Raw genomic sequence first — 16,450 nt, 5'->3', positions numbered from 1 at the left:
ACAAAAACGCAAATTAAGCCATTACAAAAACTTCAATGAAAGTAGGTAATCGTTGTAGGTACAAATATAAATATGTATATTTCCATGTTAGTAAGAAATAAGTTATTCTGTTCGACCTTCCACCGATCTGCCTGACGGATGAAACTTATATTTTATGAAAGAAAATATGTCCCTGAACATAAATAAATAGGGTTGCCTAAAAAAATATGGTCAAGGCTATTCTTCAAATTTTACTGACTTGCCTACCGAACGAACTAAATTCCAATGGAAAAGTATACAAGTTGTACAACATGGATCAATTAGGTTGCTTACCTTTTTCCGGTCACTATTATGCCGTTCCCATGTTTAAAGAGGTGAGTTTATATCGATAATTGAACTCATCGGCCTACCGCTTTAATTATAATAACTTATATCAAAATGATGGTAATTTTATTGCGAATACATCGGTAGGTATAGCGGCGGTACCAATGAGTTTTTCGGAACTTATGTACGAAATATCATTTGATATTCACCAGTCGCTTTTCGGTGAAGGAAAACATCGTGAGGAAACCGGACTAATCCCAACAAGGCCTAGTTTACCCCCTGGGTTGGAAGGTGAGATGGCAGTCGCTTTCGTAAAAACTAGTGCCTATGCCAATTCCTGGGATTAGTTGCCAAGCGGACTCCAGGCTCCCATGAGCCGTGGCAAAATGCCGGGATAACGCGAGGAAGAAGAAGACAGCGGTAGGTATAGGGTTGCCTTTTAAAATCCGGTCACAAATAAATGCCATTTTAGAATTGATCACTTCATGAGATGCCTAACTGTCAGGCCTATTCAAACGTGCACTGATATCAAACCGATATTAGAAATATCAGTGAGAGCGAAACGCTCGTGAGAATGCATGACAGCTAACTGATATGATTCCAATATAATTTTAATATCGGTTTTATGTCAGAGCAGGTTCGAATTGGCCTGTGTAATAAGTGATAGCAAATTTTAAATAGAAAAATTTCATAATTTTACTAAAAGTATCATAAAATACTGCGTTTGTATTCTGTGATACAATCGCATATAATAAATTATACTGGGATATAAAGTAAATACGAAGTCTCATTCGCAACTTTACAGCTAAATATAGAGGAATCAAAACGTATTCACAACTTCACATGCACCATAGGAAACTTACGAAAATGGCATTTCCGTAACTTTACATTGGTTCAAAATGTTTGGAATGTATTTTTACTTACGAAAGTGGCATTTTCATCAGTTTACCACGGTGTATAAGTTGACCTTTTTTTACTGTCTATGGAGTCACAAAGTTGCGAAAGTGCGTTTACTTCTGATTACAATAACGCAATGTATATCTCACAAATGGATCATATAATGCATACATTTTGGAACCCTTATGTATTTAAAATACCAGTTCAACCGCAACATTGACTTGTAAAAAAAAAGTTAAACAAATTTTACAGCTTAAAATCCTTCCCCTCAAAAATGTGTTTTTTGCAGATAGGTGAGTTTTCCATGGGGGCGACGATATGGTTCGGTTAGGTTTGACTTTTTCATGATGTGGCCAATCGATCATTTTCTGAAATGATTGCCATTGCCACATCTTGAAATGATCAATCCTAAAATCTGGCTACGACAATTATTTTATACTGGGGCAAAATAGTCCTCACATATAAATTTGCACCTCTTCGATTCGCCAACATTCTACTTGAATTACAAATTAAACCGGTATCAGACGATTGGAATTTTAATTCGGCTGCGAACTTCAGGTTTCCGACTAGTCTATCAAGCATTTAGTAGTTTGCTAGCTTTGACATAGCATACCTACTTACCTAAAATTAAATTCTATTCGTGCCTAAGAGCTGGCAAGAATGGGTCGTTTCGAGTTTTCAGTGAAACAAAACGATTAAACGATATTTAATATTATTAGTATAGTATAATAAATTAGTTTAGTTTATATTTTTGTGTTTTTTTTTTGTGGCAATAAAGCATTTTCATTTCATTCTCATGTTTTCAGTGTGCGGCACAGTCCCGCACACTGGTGGAATTCCGCCTTTCACCCGCCGAATCGTCAGGTACGTTTTTTTGTTTCGGAAATTAGTTTTACATTGATACATTGCGATTTACGACCGGTCGTAACCGTTGCGTCGCGTAGGAGTGAGAGGATAATTTTATGTTGCCTCCTTGTCACAGTTTTTATAAAAAAAAATCTCTCATACCTATGTATGGGTGCTCGCACTGATGTATTTTGTGCAATAGAGAGGGAATGCAGTCGTGTTCACGCAGTCGCTAACGTAAATGTCAAATGTCAACTCGTGGTAGCCGTGCAGGTAACTAGAAACTAACTAGTTTACACTCTCTCGACTGCATAGCTTCTACAAGCCAACATTGTTCAGCCGTATAAATACATGAGTGAGGTTATATTACACGTATTATTACAAGACGAGCCACATTATTCATTTAATCGTTTGAAGTACAGAATCACTCTTATCACAGACTATAGAAATACAGTAGGTACGTAATGTTACATTTAATAATGTCCTTAACAACACGAGTTTACACGAGTGGCTGGGTTGAATTTTTCAATCACACGGCGATCTCAATCGGATTATAACCTTATTCTTAAGTGTCGTAATTTAATACAATAGCTGCGGTCAGTGATTAAATTATCTATTTAAGTCACTTTTAGGCCGCGGACTGGACTCCAGCGGAGTGTGGCGAGGCGAGCGGCAAATAAAGGCCATTCATACATTTCGCTCGACCAAGTGTATAATTGTGAACCAAGACTTGGAAGAACGATGTCATTTTGAAAACATTACCCTGTTCCGTACAACACAGACTTCTTTATACCAATGGCAACGATTAAATATGCGCCAATGACATCCGTAGACCGTAAACGAACAGTTTCGACTCGTAAATGGATCCTAAATTATGATTTGTTTTAAAAATGGCGGCCTTTTTCCGAGCCTTGATACGACCGGCCTTCATTTGCCGCATGCCGCGCGCCGCTTGCGTCCACTCCGCAGCGCAGCCTTATCTTAATGATACATCATTTAGCTACCGTCTACCTATATTTTTAGTCTTCATTACATTACGAACCGGCCAAGTGCGAGTCGGACTCGCGCACGGAGGGTTCCGCACCATCAACAAAAAATTGAGCAAATAATTCGTGTTTGTTGTATGGGAGCCCCCCTTAAATATTTATTTTATTTTATTTTTAGTACTTGTTGTTATAGCGGCAACAGAGATATATAATTTGTGAAAATTTCAAGTGTCTAGCTATCGCGGTTCATGAGATACAGCCTGGTAACAGACGGACGGACGGATGGTCGGACGGACGGACAGCGAAATCTTAGTAATAGGGTCCCGTTTTTTACCCTTTGGGCACGGAACCCTAAAAATGACCTTACTGCTACCAAATGAAACTGCGCGCGGAACGCGTGTCCCCCGCGGGTTATAAATCCTGTCCCGCTCGGAATAATGATGGCGCGATGTCGAACTATTACGTAAAACAAGGATTTGATGGCCGCGGGGGCTCCAAGGCTTAGGTACCTACATCTAACATCGCGGCTTTGCGAGCGTCAGTGGGAGATTACTTGTGACCTAGTTTTGCCGTCGATTTTGAAGTGAAAACTTCTTTAGCGGCGCTGTGCACTTTTTGAGGTGGGGAAAAAACGTTAAACTCGAGACAGCGTAAGACGATCACGTGACCGTAAGATTTAGATGGCATGGCATTTAAATCAATAAAGAAAAACTCAATGACATTACATGAAAAATGTTACATGTAATGTCATTGAGTTTTTTTTAATTGATTATATGCCATCTAGTGAGTTTCGCTCTTTAATATAACTCGAGTACTAACAGTGATGTGCTTAGGGGTTTCAAGTAATTAACGCTAACGCTAGATGGCGTTAACCTCAATTATACATAGTGCATTTTGCACTAGTCATTGAGTTTTCACTTCTGCCGGCACTCCCTGAGTGCAACCCGTTGTTTTTTTTAAACTGTGTAACTATAAGAGCCATTCTTATCTGACGTATTTATACTGTTTATGTAAAATGTAATAGCAATAGCACAAGACCGAATTAAATTGGTATCTTTGAAGGAGGTCTGCGGACAGTCGCGTCGCGCAAGCAAATGTGTTTGAGATGTTGAATTTCGAACGAGAATAATAATTTGCTCGAAGTTGGACTAACCAAAATATAGCCTTACCCTAGTATTAGTAAAATCTAGAAATGATTCACCGTATAAATCTCACTTAAATCAGCTAATACGGCATTCCGCTCACGCCTGTGTCTAAATAGGCACGGCTGGCTTAGTTGTAATGTACCTACTAGATTACATACCCGAGCCCAGACCTGTTACGCAGTACTAATAACCTAACATAAGAAAAAATAAGACTCGGCCACTAAAACGGAACTTTAACTGGATTAGGTTTTGAACAGGTATTTTTGGTTTCTTGCTAATAAATAAAAAATGTAAAAGAACCAAAAAAACGGCATGTCTCTAATTTCCACTGCGAGTTACGAGTACGTACCGCTACCATTAGTTTGACACTGACATGTTCGATAGCGTGACGTACCCTCTATTCATCTCAATTGACAGGATACAGCGGCAGCAACAACTACGCAACAGAAATCAGCTGCAGTTGATATCCAAATTTTACCTTCATACTGACGTTCGGTTTATGTTATAGATTTTGCGGCATAAACGGTTCGTCAATGTCTTTTGAGCGTGAGTGTACAACCTTCTAATATTACGTTTAAAGCGTACTCCTTCTCAAGAAATCCTCCATATTCCTACATAATACATGGTATTAATCGACCCAAAACGCCAGTTTAACGTCAGATCGTCACGCGATATAGCCATTTTGAGAATGAAGCGTTTCCAATACGCTTTTTTTAACATCCAGCTAGGCTTTAGGCCGTCAAGTTGTGTACTTTATCGAGTTATTGATGGGTTTTCGTATCTTTTAAGGGTATTAAGGGTAATTACTATTAAGATTACGATTTACTATTGCGATAATACGTGCCCGAAGAATTTTTAAATACAAACATGATTCTTTTTAAATTCAATTTATGCTGTCGGTCTGATTCGAACGTCAAAAATGTGCTAAAGATACTATATGGATCGAATATGTCGGTGTCAAAAGTGACGTTTTTCATTCATTCTTTTAAAATTATGGCTTCAGCGGGACTATTTCATCGGTATCAAGGTCGTAGGAGCAAGGTAATACGATTGAAATTGTACGGTAAATACAAGACAGAGTACGGTGATTTTATTCGCTCTTGTAAAGCGATAGCGGACTTTACAAGAAGCTCGTGGACAACCTGCCGTTGACTCCAAAATGGTGGTTAAACGCGCTTCAAGATTAATTCTCCATTCCAGCGGTTCTCAATCTTTTTTTTTTAACGGAACCCTTTTGGAAAACGAAATACTTGATGGAACCCTACTATAAAACAATAGTTTTTAGAAGTGTATTTTTTTATTAATAAGTATAATAATTATGCTTATTTTATTATTCTAAATTATTATAAATTCTTGCGGAACCCCTGCAGGGGTGTCGCGGAACCCTAGGGTTCCGCGGAACACACTTTGAGAATGGCTGCTCGATTCACTGCACACCACCACATTAGTTTACTGTATAATAAGCCATCGGTATTACACTTTAAACAATAAAATGAAAACAAAGGAATTAATCACGAGGCAACCTATCAAGATGGCACTCGAACCGGAAGTCAAAGAGACGTTTTTTTTTGAAGAAATTTCACTTTTGACACCGATCTTCTTGTAAGCGGAGTATGTGTACAAACAGAAGAGTTAAAAGAGGCGAAAGATCATGTAGGCATACGGTCTACCCTTATATACGGTCTTCTTACCTTATTCTTGCTAGAAAGCAAACTGCAACATTATACAATACCCTCCTGAGGTACATACATTATTTTTAAATGAATCTATTCCAATTTTGTTGAGTCGTAAAAGCACGTCATGCAATTAAATTGCGCCCAAAAGACGTATTTCTTCTAATTACCTACAAATAGCAATTAATCCTACCCTAATTACTTTAACGATTGAACTTATTTCGTTAATTACATTCACATTTGACCTCGAAATCTCATCAAATCCGCAGCAAAATGGTAGGGTAGTAAAAAGATGTAATAAAATCCGAAATTCCGCTTACTTTATTAGGGCCGAGGTTGTTTTTAGCGGCTTGAGATATTTCTTTAGAGAAAAATCTGGAACTTACATGAGATACCTACTCTTTGTAACTTTACTTCTTTGAAAACAAAATCGTTAGAAATAAGTTAAATATTAAACTGTTTAGACGACTACGGTTTCACTCACTTGAATTTTTAGTCGCTATTGGCGACATGTTTCGGGCCCTTCGGGGGTCCTTCCTCAGGCTCGAGTGCTCGCGGCGACTGCAACTCGCTCGCATGGTGAAACCGTTGTCGTCTAAACAGTTTAAAATATGTCTCACGAAAGTTTAATATCGAAGTTAAATATTAGAAAAAGCTTTAGGTACCTACCTAATTTACGTAAATTGGCATTATTCCTACGTTCCACTTCAATCTAAATATAATTGTATTTTTATGTCGATATCGACTCGGTATAAAAGAATGTTTTTAAATTTTAATTCCACAGTCGTTCCACATCAATCCGACGTTATACTCCTCACAACTGATATTTTTCGTCTAACGGATATATCATGATTCTAGTACTATTATACACGAACTAGAATCGAACAAATTATCTTTACATGTTTTCCCGCTGTTAATAATAAAAACTCCATTGTGATACACTTTCCATCTCAGAATAAGTCCGCTTTCAGCCTCATCGAATCCACTCGACACAACATTGGAACCACGAAAGAGCAATTCAATTTTCAATTTCAAGCAATTTTAACCGTCTCGTAACTGGGAAAACATTTCATTTAAGTAAGTAGGTAAGTATTTATTGAGACGACTCCGTTAGATCGTTGCGCATAACTCTCAAATTCTGTGTACAAAAGGTAGTAACTGGTGCTAATTTCCTGCCGTTTCCGACTATTTGTGTCAAGAATATTGGGATTCCAGAAGTTTCCAACTCAAGAACAGGATATATTGTTTGAATCTTTATCGACTTGACGGATTTGAATGTTTCCATATTTGATTTGGATGCGGAAATTGAGTTTTGCGACTTGGTTTGAAAACAGGGTATTGATTTTGTATTTGTATTTGTATTTGTATTTGTATTTGTATTTGCGTCAAAGTTTTATCTAACTAATCAGTCATTGTAAAAGCTTATTAAGAAAACGGGTCTCTACTGTTTCTCAAATAGTTTTAAGCCATAATGTATTGTTGCCCGCATTTTCGTTAGTGATAATTCATTTGGTTCAGAAACGCGTCACTTTTCAGGATTGCTATAAAACAAACCTAATATAACCTAACCTGTCTATAGAATAACCTAACGAAAATCCTGAAATATTAATGACTAATGATAATATACATTATGACTTAAAACTTTATGGGAAACAACGGGACCCCTAAAAAACATGTAAGGCATTAGTTAATCTAGAGCTCTTACACACTATCGTTTCTCCGCTGCATTTGGGCGTTTATAACATTTTATAACAGCCAATGACAAAAGCACACAAGACAAAAAACGCATTTTAGAAGACCTTTAATGCAGATCATAATAGGATAAAGTTCAGGACCAATGAATAATTGATTATGTATACCCAGTATATTAGTTATCAAATAATAGAAATGAATCGAAAGATAAATATACCTCACCTAATTGGAAAAGACGAATCTAATCAATGAAGAACCCTCTGGCACTCAAGCTGTCGAAACTTGTATAGATGCAAATGGTCCAATAAAGTTCGAAACCGATCTAACCCATGTCAGACTTAGTCTAAGACTAGATTTAGGTATTGCCTGGGGTATTGTGGTTGATTTGGGCGAGCAAAAGTAGTCAGTGCTCAATACTTAAAGTTCTCGTTTAATGTTTTATACCGGAGCCCGATTCAGATTTCACAATTTGTTACGGGTTTGCAATGGTTTCGATGAGACCTTAATTTTTGATACAAGGTTTTATCGCTGACTATATTATATCGCTTTTCTTTCCACAGGCAACTAATACTTATCGAGACGATCCTAAGAACCCCAAAACATAATAAGGTTTCGTTGTTTTATCACTTTATCACAGAGTTCCTATGCCCACCTCCTGTTTCCATCATCATATTATATCGGCTCGTACCATTCGGTACCATTAGATTGCATTATCACCCGACTTACTCACGTATGCAAATTTTCAGCTTCATCGAAAACCGAGAAGTGGGTTAATAACTTGCAAGATTTGACAGGTACAAACAAAGTTAGGTACATAAGTAAATAATTTACATTGCAAGTTGATAAAAAGCTTGTATAATCAAACAAGCTTATCGAAAAACAAAACATAACATCACGTCCTTTGTATCAAACATGACGTAATAAACTCAGACTCAAAAGTTGAGTTTGAGTATCAAACTTGACGTAAGTAATAAACTTCGTTCTGAATACAAGAAAACGAAACAGCTTCAAAAATCGAATACTTCGCCATCTATCGGGTAATGGCTACACTAACGGAGTGTACAAAAGCTAGTGTATCGTGCATTACCGAGTCACTTTACTCTCAAACGGCAGTACTTGGGCAAATGTAACTGATACTGACGGGCCTCGTGATCGGATACTGTACTTTATGTATTCTGCTTTTGAAGCCTTTAGCAATTTGTTTCTTTATTAACCGGTTTTATGACGCTTGAAATGCCTTTATATCTACAAATTTTATGTATTAATAACCATAAAGACTATAAATACACCTCTTTTTACTAAAATGCCACTTCAAATACTAGTAGGCCAACAAACAAAGGAAAATCGGGGGAAATAATTCGTGTATAAACGAATTTTGGCATAATTATAGGGAATAGAGTATTAAACAACATACTAAAAGATCGATGGGGGTTGCGCTAACGGGTAGGGAGGAGTTTAAAGGTCCTTTTTTTAGTTTTTTCGTAAATAACTCTTAAACGGTGGCGCATAGCAAAATATGTTCTTATACATAAGTAATCTGCATAAAATTCTGATCTGATCAATATTCAAAGAGATATTAACGCGGGAAAGTTAATCATAACCACTTCTAAGGTTCCTTTTATTAGTTTTTCGTAAATAACTCGTAAACGGCTTCGTTTTGGTGGCCTATTTATAGTTGAAAATATGTTGACTTGTAAAAAAGCTCTTGAGGCCTTCTATAAAAATTATGAATGTTGGCATTTATCTTTAAAAAAAGCTGTCATTTTATAAAAGGATAATAGGACTCTTCAAAATATCTTGTTACATTTATAATCTATTTTAATGAGTGTTCATTAAAACTTCTTTCATTCGAGAGTTCTGTTCCGCGCAATCGTCACTCGTTTCTATAATTTTTCTTTGTAAGTACTTTTCAGTACTAACTGTAACTTAAGGCACTGAACTATTTGTTAGACTTAATCTATAAGTTTAGCTGTTGCTAATAGAGGTAACATTCAAGTGTAGATATTTTTGATAACCTTGTCCTCTTAGTAACATCTGTTACTTACTGTAAGTACAAACTTACTCTCACATAAAAAGGAAATTTAAATTGATACCTCACTCACCCATAAACTATAATGGTTGACATTTCCTGAATAAATAAATGTATTACCTTTCTTTACTTTCACTGAGACTCAACAAACATTAGGTAGTGTACACGAGTATGTTTAGTGAACAAATACAGATAGTATACTATGTATATAAAAAGAAATCGCATTGTACCTACGGTAGTAAACCCAAGAATTCCTTTATTAATATTAGTATTTCCTTACGAAACTAGGTTCAAGAAACATAAAGATAGTTTATTTTTCTAGTAGGCATAGTCGCAGGGCTTGGAAACCGTTTTATTTTTCGATCCATCAATTAACCGGTTTTTAGCGAACGAAGGAATATACCTAACGGTTATGGAAAGATATTAACAAGTATTTCAAATGTCGAAAATCCGGGAAGCAACATCGATTTTGTAACAGCACAGCAGTCGGCAGTAATATCGCACTACAATACTGCTGCAGTAATGCTGATGTAGTCTGAATCCAACTGTTACTTTTATTTTGCGTTTATAATACCTTCATCCAGAACCCATACTAAACAATGAAATTGTCACAATCGCAACCTGTACCACGCGACCAAAATGTCACAAGCGCCGTAAAATTCATGGCGCTTACGCATTTAGGTGGCGAGATTCACGCTCCGCGCACGCTAAGATTTGATGTCAAAACAACATCAAGTAATCTCGCAAAATACTGGTTATCTGTGCCGGTTCTATACTTAGTAATAAAAGTTCCATGCCTTCAGCACAGCAATTGTAACAAAGTTTGTTTCTCAAAGCTGTAGTTAACAAAAGATTTTAACCTCGTTATAAAATTCATTGTTTTCCGACGCTCCACCAAATGTAGTCAATAACTAGGGCATAATAACGATACGGGTACGGGTAACGTAAAACCGAGCACCGCTGTACGTATTTTACGGAGTTTTTATTTTACTGTATTTCGTTATATGATGCTAATGCATATTTAGGAGTGTAATTTTTATTACAGGCGTAAAATTATTCATATAAAATTACAAGTAACGTACGAAAGACGTCTGATATCCGCTATAAAAATGTTTAGTACTAATCTATAAGATTTAAATATCGCAACGTTATATGTACCTACCTAGTCTATCTACTAGGCCGTTATAATGTCGTCGTTAGACTGATTATATCCATATTCAAATCAAGCTAGTGAAAAAAAAAAGCCTCTTGTACACTGGCGTTCAAAAGTGCATGGACATTGTGTCAACCTTCATATTAAGGCATTACTGTCGACATCTATCCATGCACTTTTGAACGCCACTGCTCGCACATGCTCGAATGTGGAAGACATTCCGTAGCCACGTTGCCTGCTACAAAATACTTTCCCTCAAAAACGTATCTGCGCCAAATTCAAATCCCATCTGAAACTACTAAACCATGTTTTTTCAAACGGTACCTAATTTTTACACCGAATTTTTAATTCTACGAAGATAAAAAAGAAAAGGAAAAAAAAGAAAGAAGAAATAGAAAAAAACAGGAAAATTAGCATTCCACGAAATTGTCTATCGTTGTCTATATAAGTACCTATTTATGAGTTTTTTCTGTGACAATGGACGTGTAAAATGCTTAGTAAAATTTAAAATGTTTTTACTGGAAAGGCTCATTTTATTAAGTGTCCCTAAATATGAAATCTGTATGGTCGATTTTGAATACAATTTAATTTCGCGCCTTTTGCCACTGAAAAATAGGTTTAACTACAGTTAGCGCTAAAAGAACCTAAATTACTTTTCGCGCAGGAATTTCGCAGCGTTTCTAAGGGATTTAACTAAATTCAACGCCTGGAAGCCACGGACAAAAGCGAGTATAAAATAAATTATGAAACGGCAGAGTACGCCAGAAGTGCAAATGCTCTGTACCGAGTTTACGTTATTTTCACAAAGTAACCTTGTCAGTACATACATTTTAAAGTAAGCTTCCTGCTATAACAATGCTCTGAATCTGAGCTCACATTCAATTAATTAAATAAATTAATCTTACATAATTGGAAGTGTTTTCAGACATATTAAAATGTGAACCTACGGACAAAATTAATGAATTCGGAAAATTATCTTAATCCAAAGCAAATAAGGTTTAAGTTGCAAGAACGTGAAATAAATAAGTTCATAAGAAAATTCTCGTGTTTTCAGACATATTAAAATGTGAACCTAGGGACAAAATTAATGAATTCGGAAAATTATCTTAATCCAAAGCAAATAAGGTTTAAGTTTCAATAACGTGAAATAAATAAGAATTTGCAAAAGTAATTGTATTGCAGTTTAATTTCGAGTTAAGATTTAAGAGTGGAAGTCAGAGATTTAGTATCTGGGGGTTATTAAGGAAATTGCGGAAAGTTGGAATTGTTTAAATTTAATTACTTAAGGATGCAAAAGCGAAAGGAACATAATGTATATTTATTATTAAATTACTAGAGCTTATTAAGTTCATTCGTTTGTCTAGGAATTAAAAAAAAACTACGGATGAGTGACATGCGTGAAAAAAGTTTTCATTCACCGCCATTACAGTTTATCTTTTAATTAGTTTTAAGTATGTGTTTAGATAAAGTAGTGTATGTAACTGTACATAATTAGGCATTAAAACACTAGTGTGATCCTATTAAGAAACTCACTACGTTCGTTTCATAAACCCACCCTCTTATTTTATTAATGCCTCTCATTATGTAGCAGTCACATAAACTACTATTACAAACAGTCGAAGCGAGCAACAAATTTAATTTCAATTTGAGATTTCATCGCGTAATTGTAGGTTGTTCATCCAAATTTTATTGTCTAGATCGCATTTTATGGGTGAAAAGAGGCAAATTTGTAAATTTTTTTACTCCGCTATATTTTATTGGTTACCTACTAATTCGAGAATGCGATACATAATACAATGAAAGTTTTTGTTATAAAATTTCAATTATTAGGTAATTTAAATATTTAAAGTTTAATTTACTCGTTATTTAAATTATTACCTACACATGTTATTGAAAACATTCCAACATTTTACTGAAACACATTATTACCTGAAGTATTCATAATAACGAATATTTACTGAACAATATTATGATATAGGTAGGTAGGTAAATTCATAAATTTTGTAACTAAGCACTAAAAGTTATACATGGATATTTTAAAACGTAAATATAGAAGATATATGACTATTATTTACTTTTCACTCTCAATTTAACAATAACTCAAAGTAAGTATTATCTTAATTTACTTTGATTTTGATACCTTATTAAAAGAAAAAACAATATTGGAAATTAGAAACTATCGAGTACTTAAGTACTCTGTTCTGTTAGTTATTACTTTTTTAAGTAGGCACTTAAATTATATATTCCAAATTCCAATTGCCAGCTGTCTGTTACAAAACTCAAACTTATTTGCTAACTTAAACTTATTTAAAAGCTTATCAAATTATTATACCGTTCGCTATCTTATTATGTCCTTAAAAATTCAGCAAGTACGTATAGTAAGCTAATATTCAGCAAGTATAATATTAATCCAATTTTATTATGGAATAGAAAGATCAGTAAATTGCTCTGATAATTATCATAAGATAATATATATGTAATAACTAGTTAGGTACTAATCATAAGTGCTTGTTGCTAAGCCTACATGAATAAAGTATATTTTGACTTTGACTTTGACTTTAATTGTACGGTTTAACTCACGTATTTTTTATAAATTGCGCGACATGTTTCGGAGAGCCTAGGTGTCCATTTTCAAGTACTACAGGCATGAGTAGCGTTCACGATAGCCGCGAGCGACTGACTATTCCACTACCCCGGGGCTAACCCGGTTATCATGGTTACCAGTACAATTTGACACAGTTAAAACGGTTCAACCGCTTAACCTCGGGTTAGCGGGATGGGGCAAGTGACGACAGTTAAAATTCAGCAAGTATAAGGTAGAAAGTACACGAAAACAAAAAATATTAAACAATTGTTCGCCGTTAAATATGACAATAATTTGTGTACAAATACCTAAGAGAATACCCGACCACCATCAATAGATCTCTCTTCGCACCTCGCTCGCTTCCCAACCATTCCTTAATTGATCCTGACACGGTGCTAGTAATTCTGGTTGGTTATATTCCTGGTTGCCATGGGAAATTACCCAAGCAATTACTTAGCCGGATCGTGTATTGTTCGAGATAGATTTTATCCAGGATAAATCGGGGATATTGTTGCTTTTAGGGAATTAGTGATAACTGAGAAGGTCAAAGTCTAAGCTTACGAAGCTTAGGGTTGTAAATGGCTGTAGGATAATTTGCTTATGCCGATGGTGTTGCTTTGAACAGACTGAATAATTAGAACCAATTTTACAAATTGTTTGTATCTGAATTATGCCTTCTTGTACATGGCTAAGGTTTATCAAGTGATTTATTAACCCCGTAAATAGTAAAGGTTTTAAGAAGCTCGTCAAAATGATATTTCTGAAATTAAATTCGATTGACAACTCACTACATAATTATCATAGAGGCCAATTCGAACGTACAACGCCGTATCAAAGTATCTTGTATGTTAAATCACTAACATATAAACCGAACATTCTCCTCACGTGTGAAAGTCAACACCGACATTGGCAATTTCACCCTGTACAAAATTGCAGGGAGTAAAAGCCAGAAAAAAACACTAACAGTATTTACTTATAGCTTATAGTAGCTTGTATTTTATTATGCAATATTATAGGTCCTGGGTGCGAAAATCGAAGTTCGTAAATCTTAAGCAACTATCTCTGTCACTCTAATCACACCTTGCAGTCAAAGAGAAAGATGCCCGTAATTTGCGAACTTCGGTGTTCGCGGTTAGGCCCTCTGTAGTCCAAAGTCGTATGTGTGACTCAAATCGTTTGTGTTTTGTTTCAGATTATGAGGCGGCGCACACGCGGCCTCGCCCCGGCGCCATGTGGGGCGTATGCGTGATACTGCTCGCACAGATAGTCGTATGCCAGTTTGCTACAGGTAACTAAAAATTTACGACCGGTCTGGCCGGTGGGTAAGACGAAGGTTTACGTACTTCTCAAAGTTGACCTGAGTTAATTGGGGCGACCAAGAAGTAAAGCAATGGCAGATACGCTGCCAATATTATTTAATGTCGCAAATTAAAAAAAAATATGCTAAATAAGTTTTAATACTCCTCACAGCTTATGCATTAGTCACTGTCTTGATGTTTAGGATTAGTTAAAAAAATTAAATTACTTTAAAGTAAGTATTATCCAAGCCTCAAGCAATTCTAGTCTTTGTCTCGGTAATCTAATTTCACTTATTTGTCAGGATCATCTTAAAACGTAACTTCGAGCAGCGACATAAAGAAGAAAATTATATTAGCATTATTTTGATACTAATTAACGTTAGCACAAAGCGATACCTTACCAGTTTTAATACTAATGGGTACTAATACTTAAGTTACATTTTATTTTATTTTCACGTTTCACAAAAACCCATAGGTACAGTCACGGACTTTAAATGTTGAGTCATTTAGGGTTTACTTTACATTGGATATTTCATACCGTTACAAATGACAGCCAAATTAGCTTGAACCTTAGATAGACCAACAATTAAAGTCTGTGACCGTACAACATTCGTGTCATTCTATGGAACTTGCTAACTATGTAAACAAACCGCCATATTGAAATTGTCTCTAAATGATGAATGACTTTTGTTTACATAGTTAGCAAATTCCATAGAATTACACTTTACTGATTTTTCTCTTTCAGATAACCCTACAACACTAACAACAGAAGAGCAAACGGTCTCAACATTCTACCCTCTCAGCTCAATACAATCCCCTGCCCCAATAATGCTGCGCCTGGGCAAATCCACCATCGATAGCACGAAATCCTTCAAAGTACCTCAGCCATCTCCACAGCCAACTACCCAGCCGAGCTCAGACCGGCCGGCAGCTTTAGGCAAAGTTGTGGTGCCCCACGTCGTGTCAGTGTCGAGGAACACGTACTTTGACCACGATCGGAGATACGGGCCGACGTTTGAAGACGTGCCTGTTGGGAATGTTACGAAGATAACTGTACAGTTGGGAGAGGATGCGCATTTGAACTGCAGGATCAGTTTGCTTCAGGATAAAACGGTGAGTGGCCTATTCTTGACGGTATCAGTAAAATTGACAAGTAAAATTCGTGGCTACCATATGGCTTGCTACATATGTGTTGAATTGATGATGTCACGTCATGGTTGTAATGTCACATTTTGCTAGTCGACTCCAAGACGATAAATCGGAATACGGCACGTCGACATGACAAAATTCTACAGTTCAAAAATGACATTGTCATTTATGCTAAAATTACCTATCTAAACAATTTTATTTATTTTAAATTAAATTAAGTGGTTTTCATTGCTCTGAGGTCACCTTCTCATAGATGGCGCCCAACGTGGGGTCATAATTTAAAAAATATTTTATTAGAAATTTAAGACTAGTCGTTTACACGTGATGGAGTTTAATCTAATTGTCGTGATTTCGTCTATACCTTCTCGTACTAGATTGTACATTTATTCCCAGGGTTTTATTAGCGCCTAGGTTCGCTATGAATAAATATTATTTTACTTTGAGATCTCATATAGGTATATACGTTATATTTAATAGAAGTAATTTTACCTAAACAAAAACGACATGCTGAAATATTTACTGCTTTGGACCTACTCACAGAAAAAGATGTTTGTAACTAGTAAATGTATAATCCTCTGTCCATAAAAACGTAGGCCGGACCTTGTGTGTACAACGACACAAACATCAACATCCAATAAACCAAACTTTGACCTCACGTACGTATCGGAATCGCACTTATGGCTTTCTTTCAGTTA

The 16,450-nt window shown here is 35.9% G+C and overlaps 1 protein-coding gene across 1 annotated transcript in view; it reads left to right on the top strand.

Annotated features, from left to right (window-relative positions):
• LOC134656291 (uncharacterized) overlaps positions 1 to 16,450 on the top strand; it is a 126,991-nt gene that overhangs the window by 74,247 nt on the left and 36,294 nt on the right. The window contains exons 2-3 of the mRNA XM_063511810.1: positions 14,501 to 14,596; positions 15,352 to 15,719. Of these exons, the coding sequence (XP_063367880.1) occupies positions 14,539 to 14,596; positions 15,352 to 15,719 (426 nt within the window). The 5' untranslated portion in view covers positions 14,501 to 14,538. The remainder of the gene's footprint in view (positions 1 to 14,500; positions 14,597 to 15,351; positions 15,720 to 16,450) is intronic.

The sequence above is a fragment of the Cydia amplana genome, chromosome 18 (assembly GCF_948474715.1).
Source record: "Cydia amplana chromosome 18, ilCydAmpl1.1, whole genome shotgun sequence".
NCBI lineage: Eukaryota > Metazoa > Arthropoda > Insecta > Lepidoptera > Tortricidae > Cydia > Cydia amplana.
This window is presented reverse-complemented; position numbering and strand designations above follow the sequence as displayed.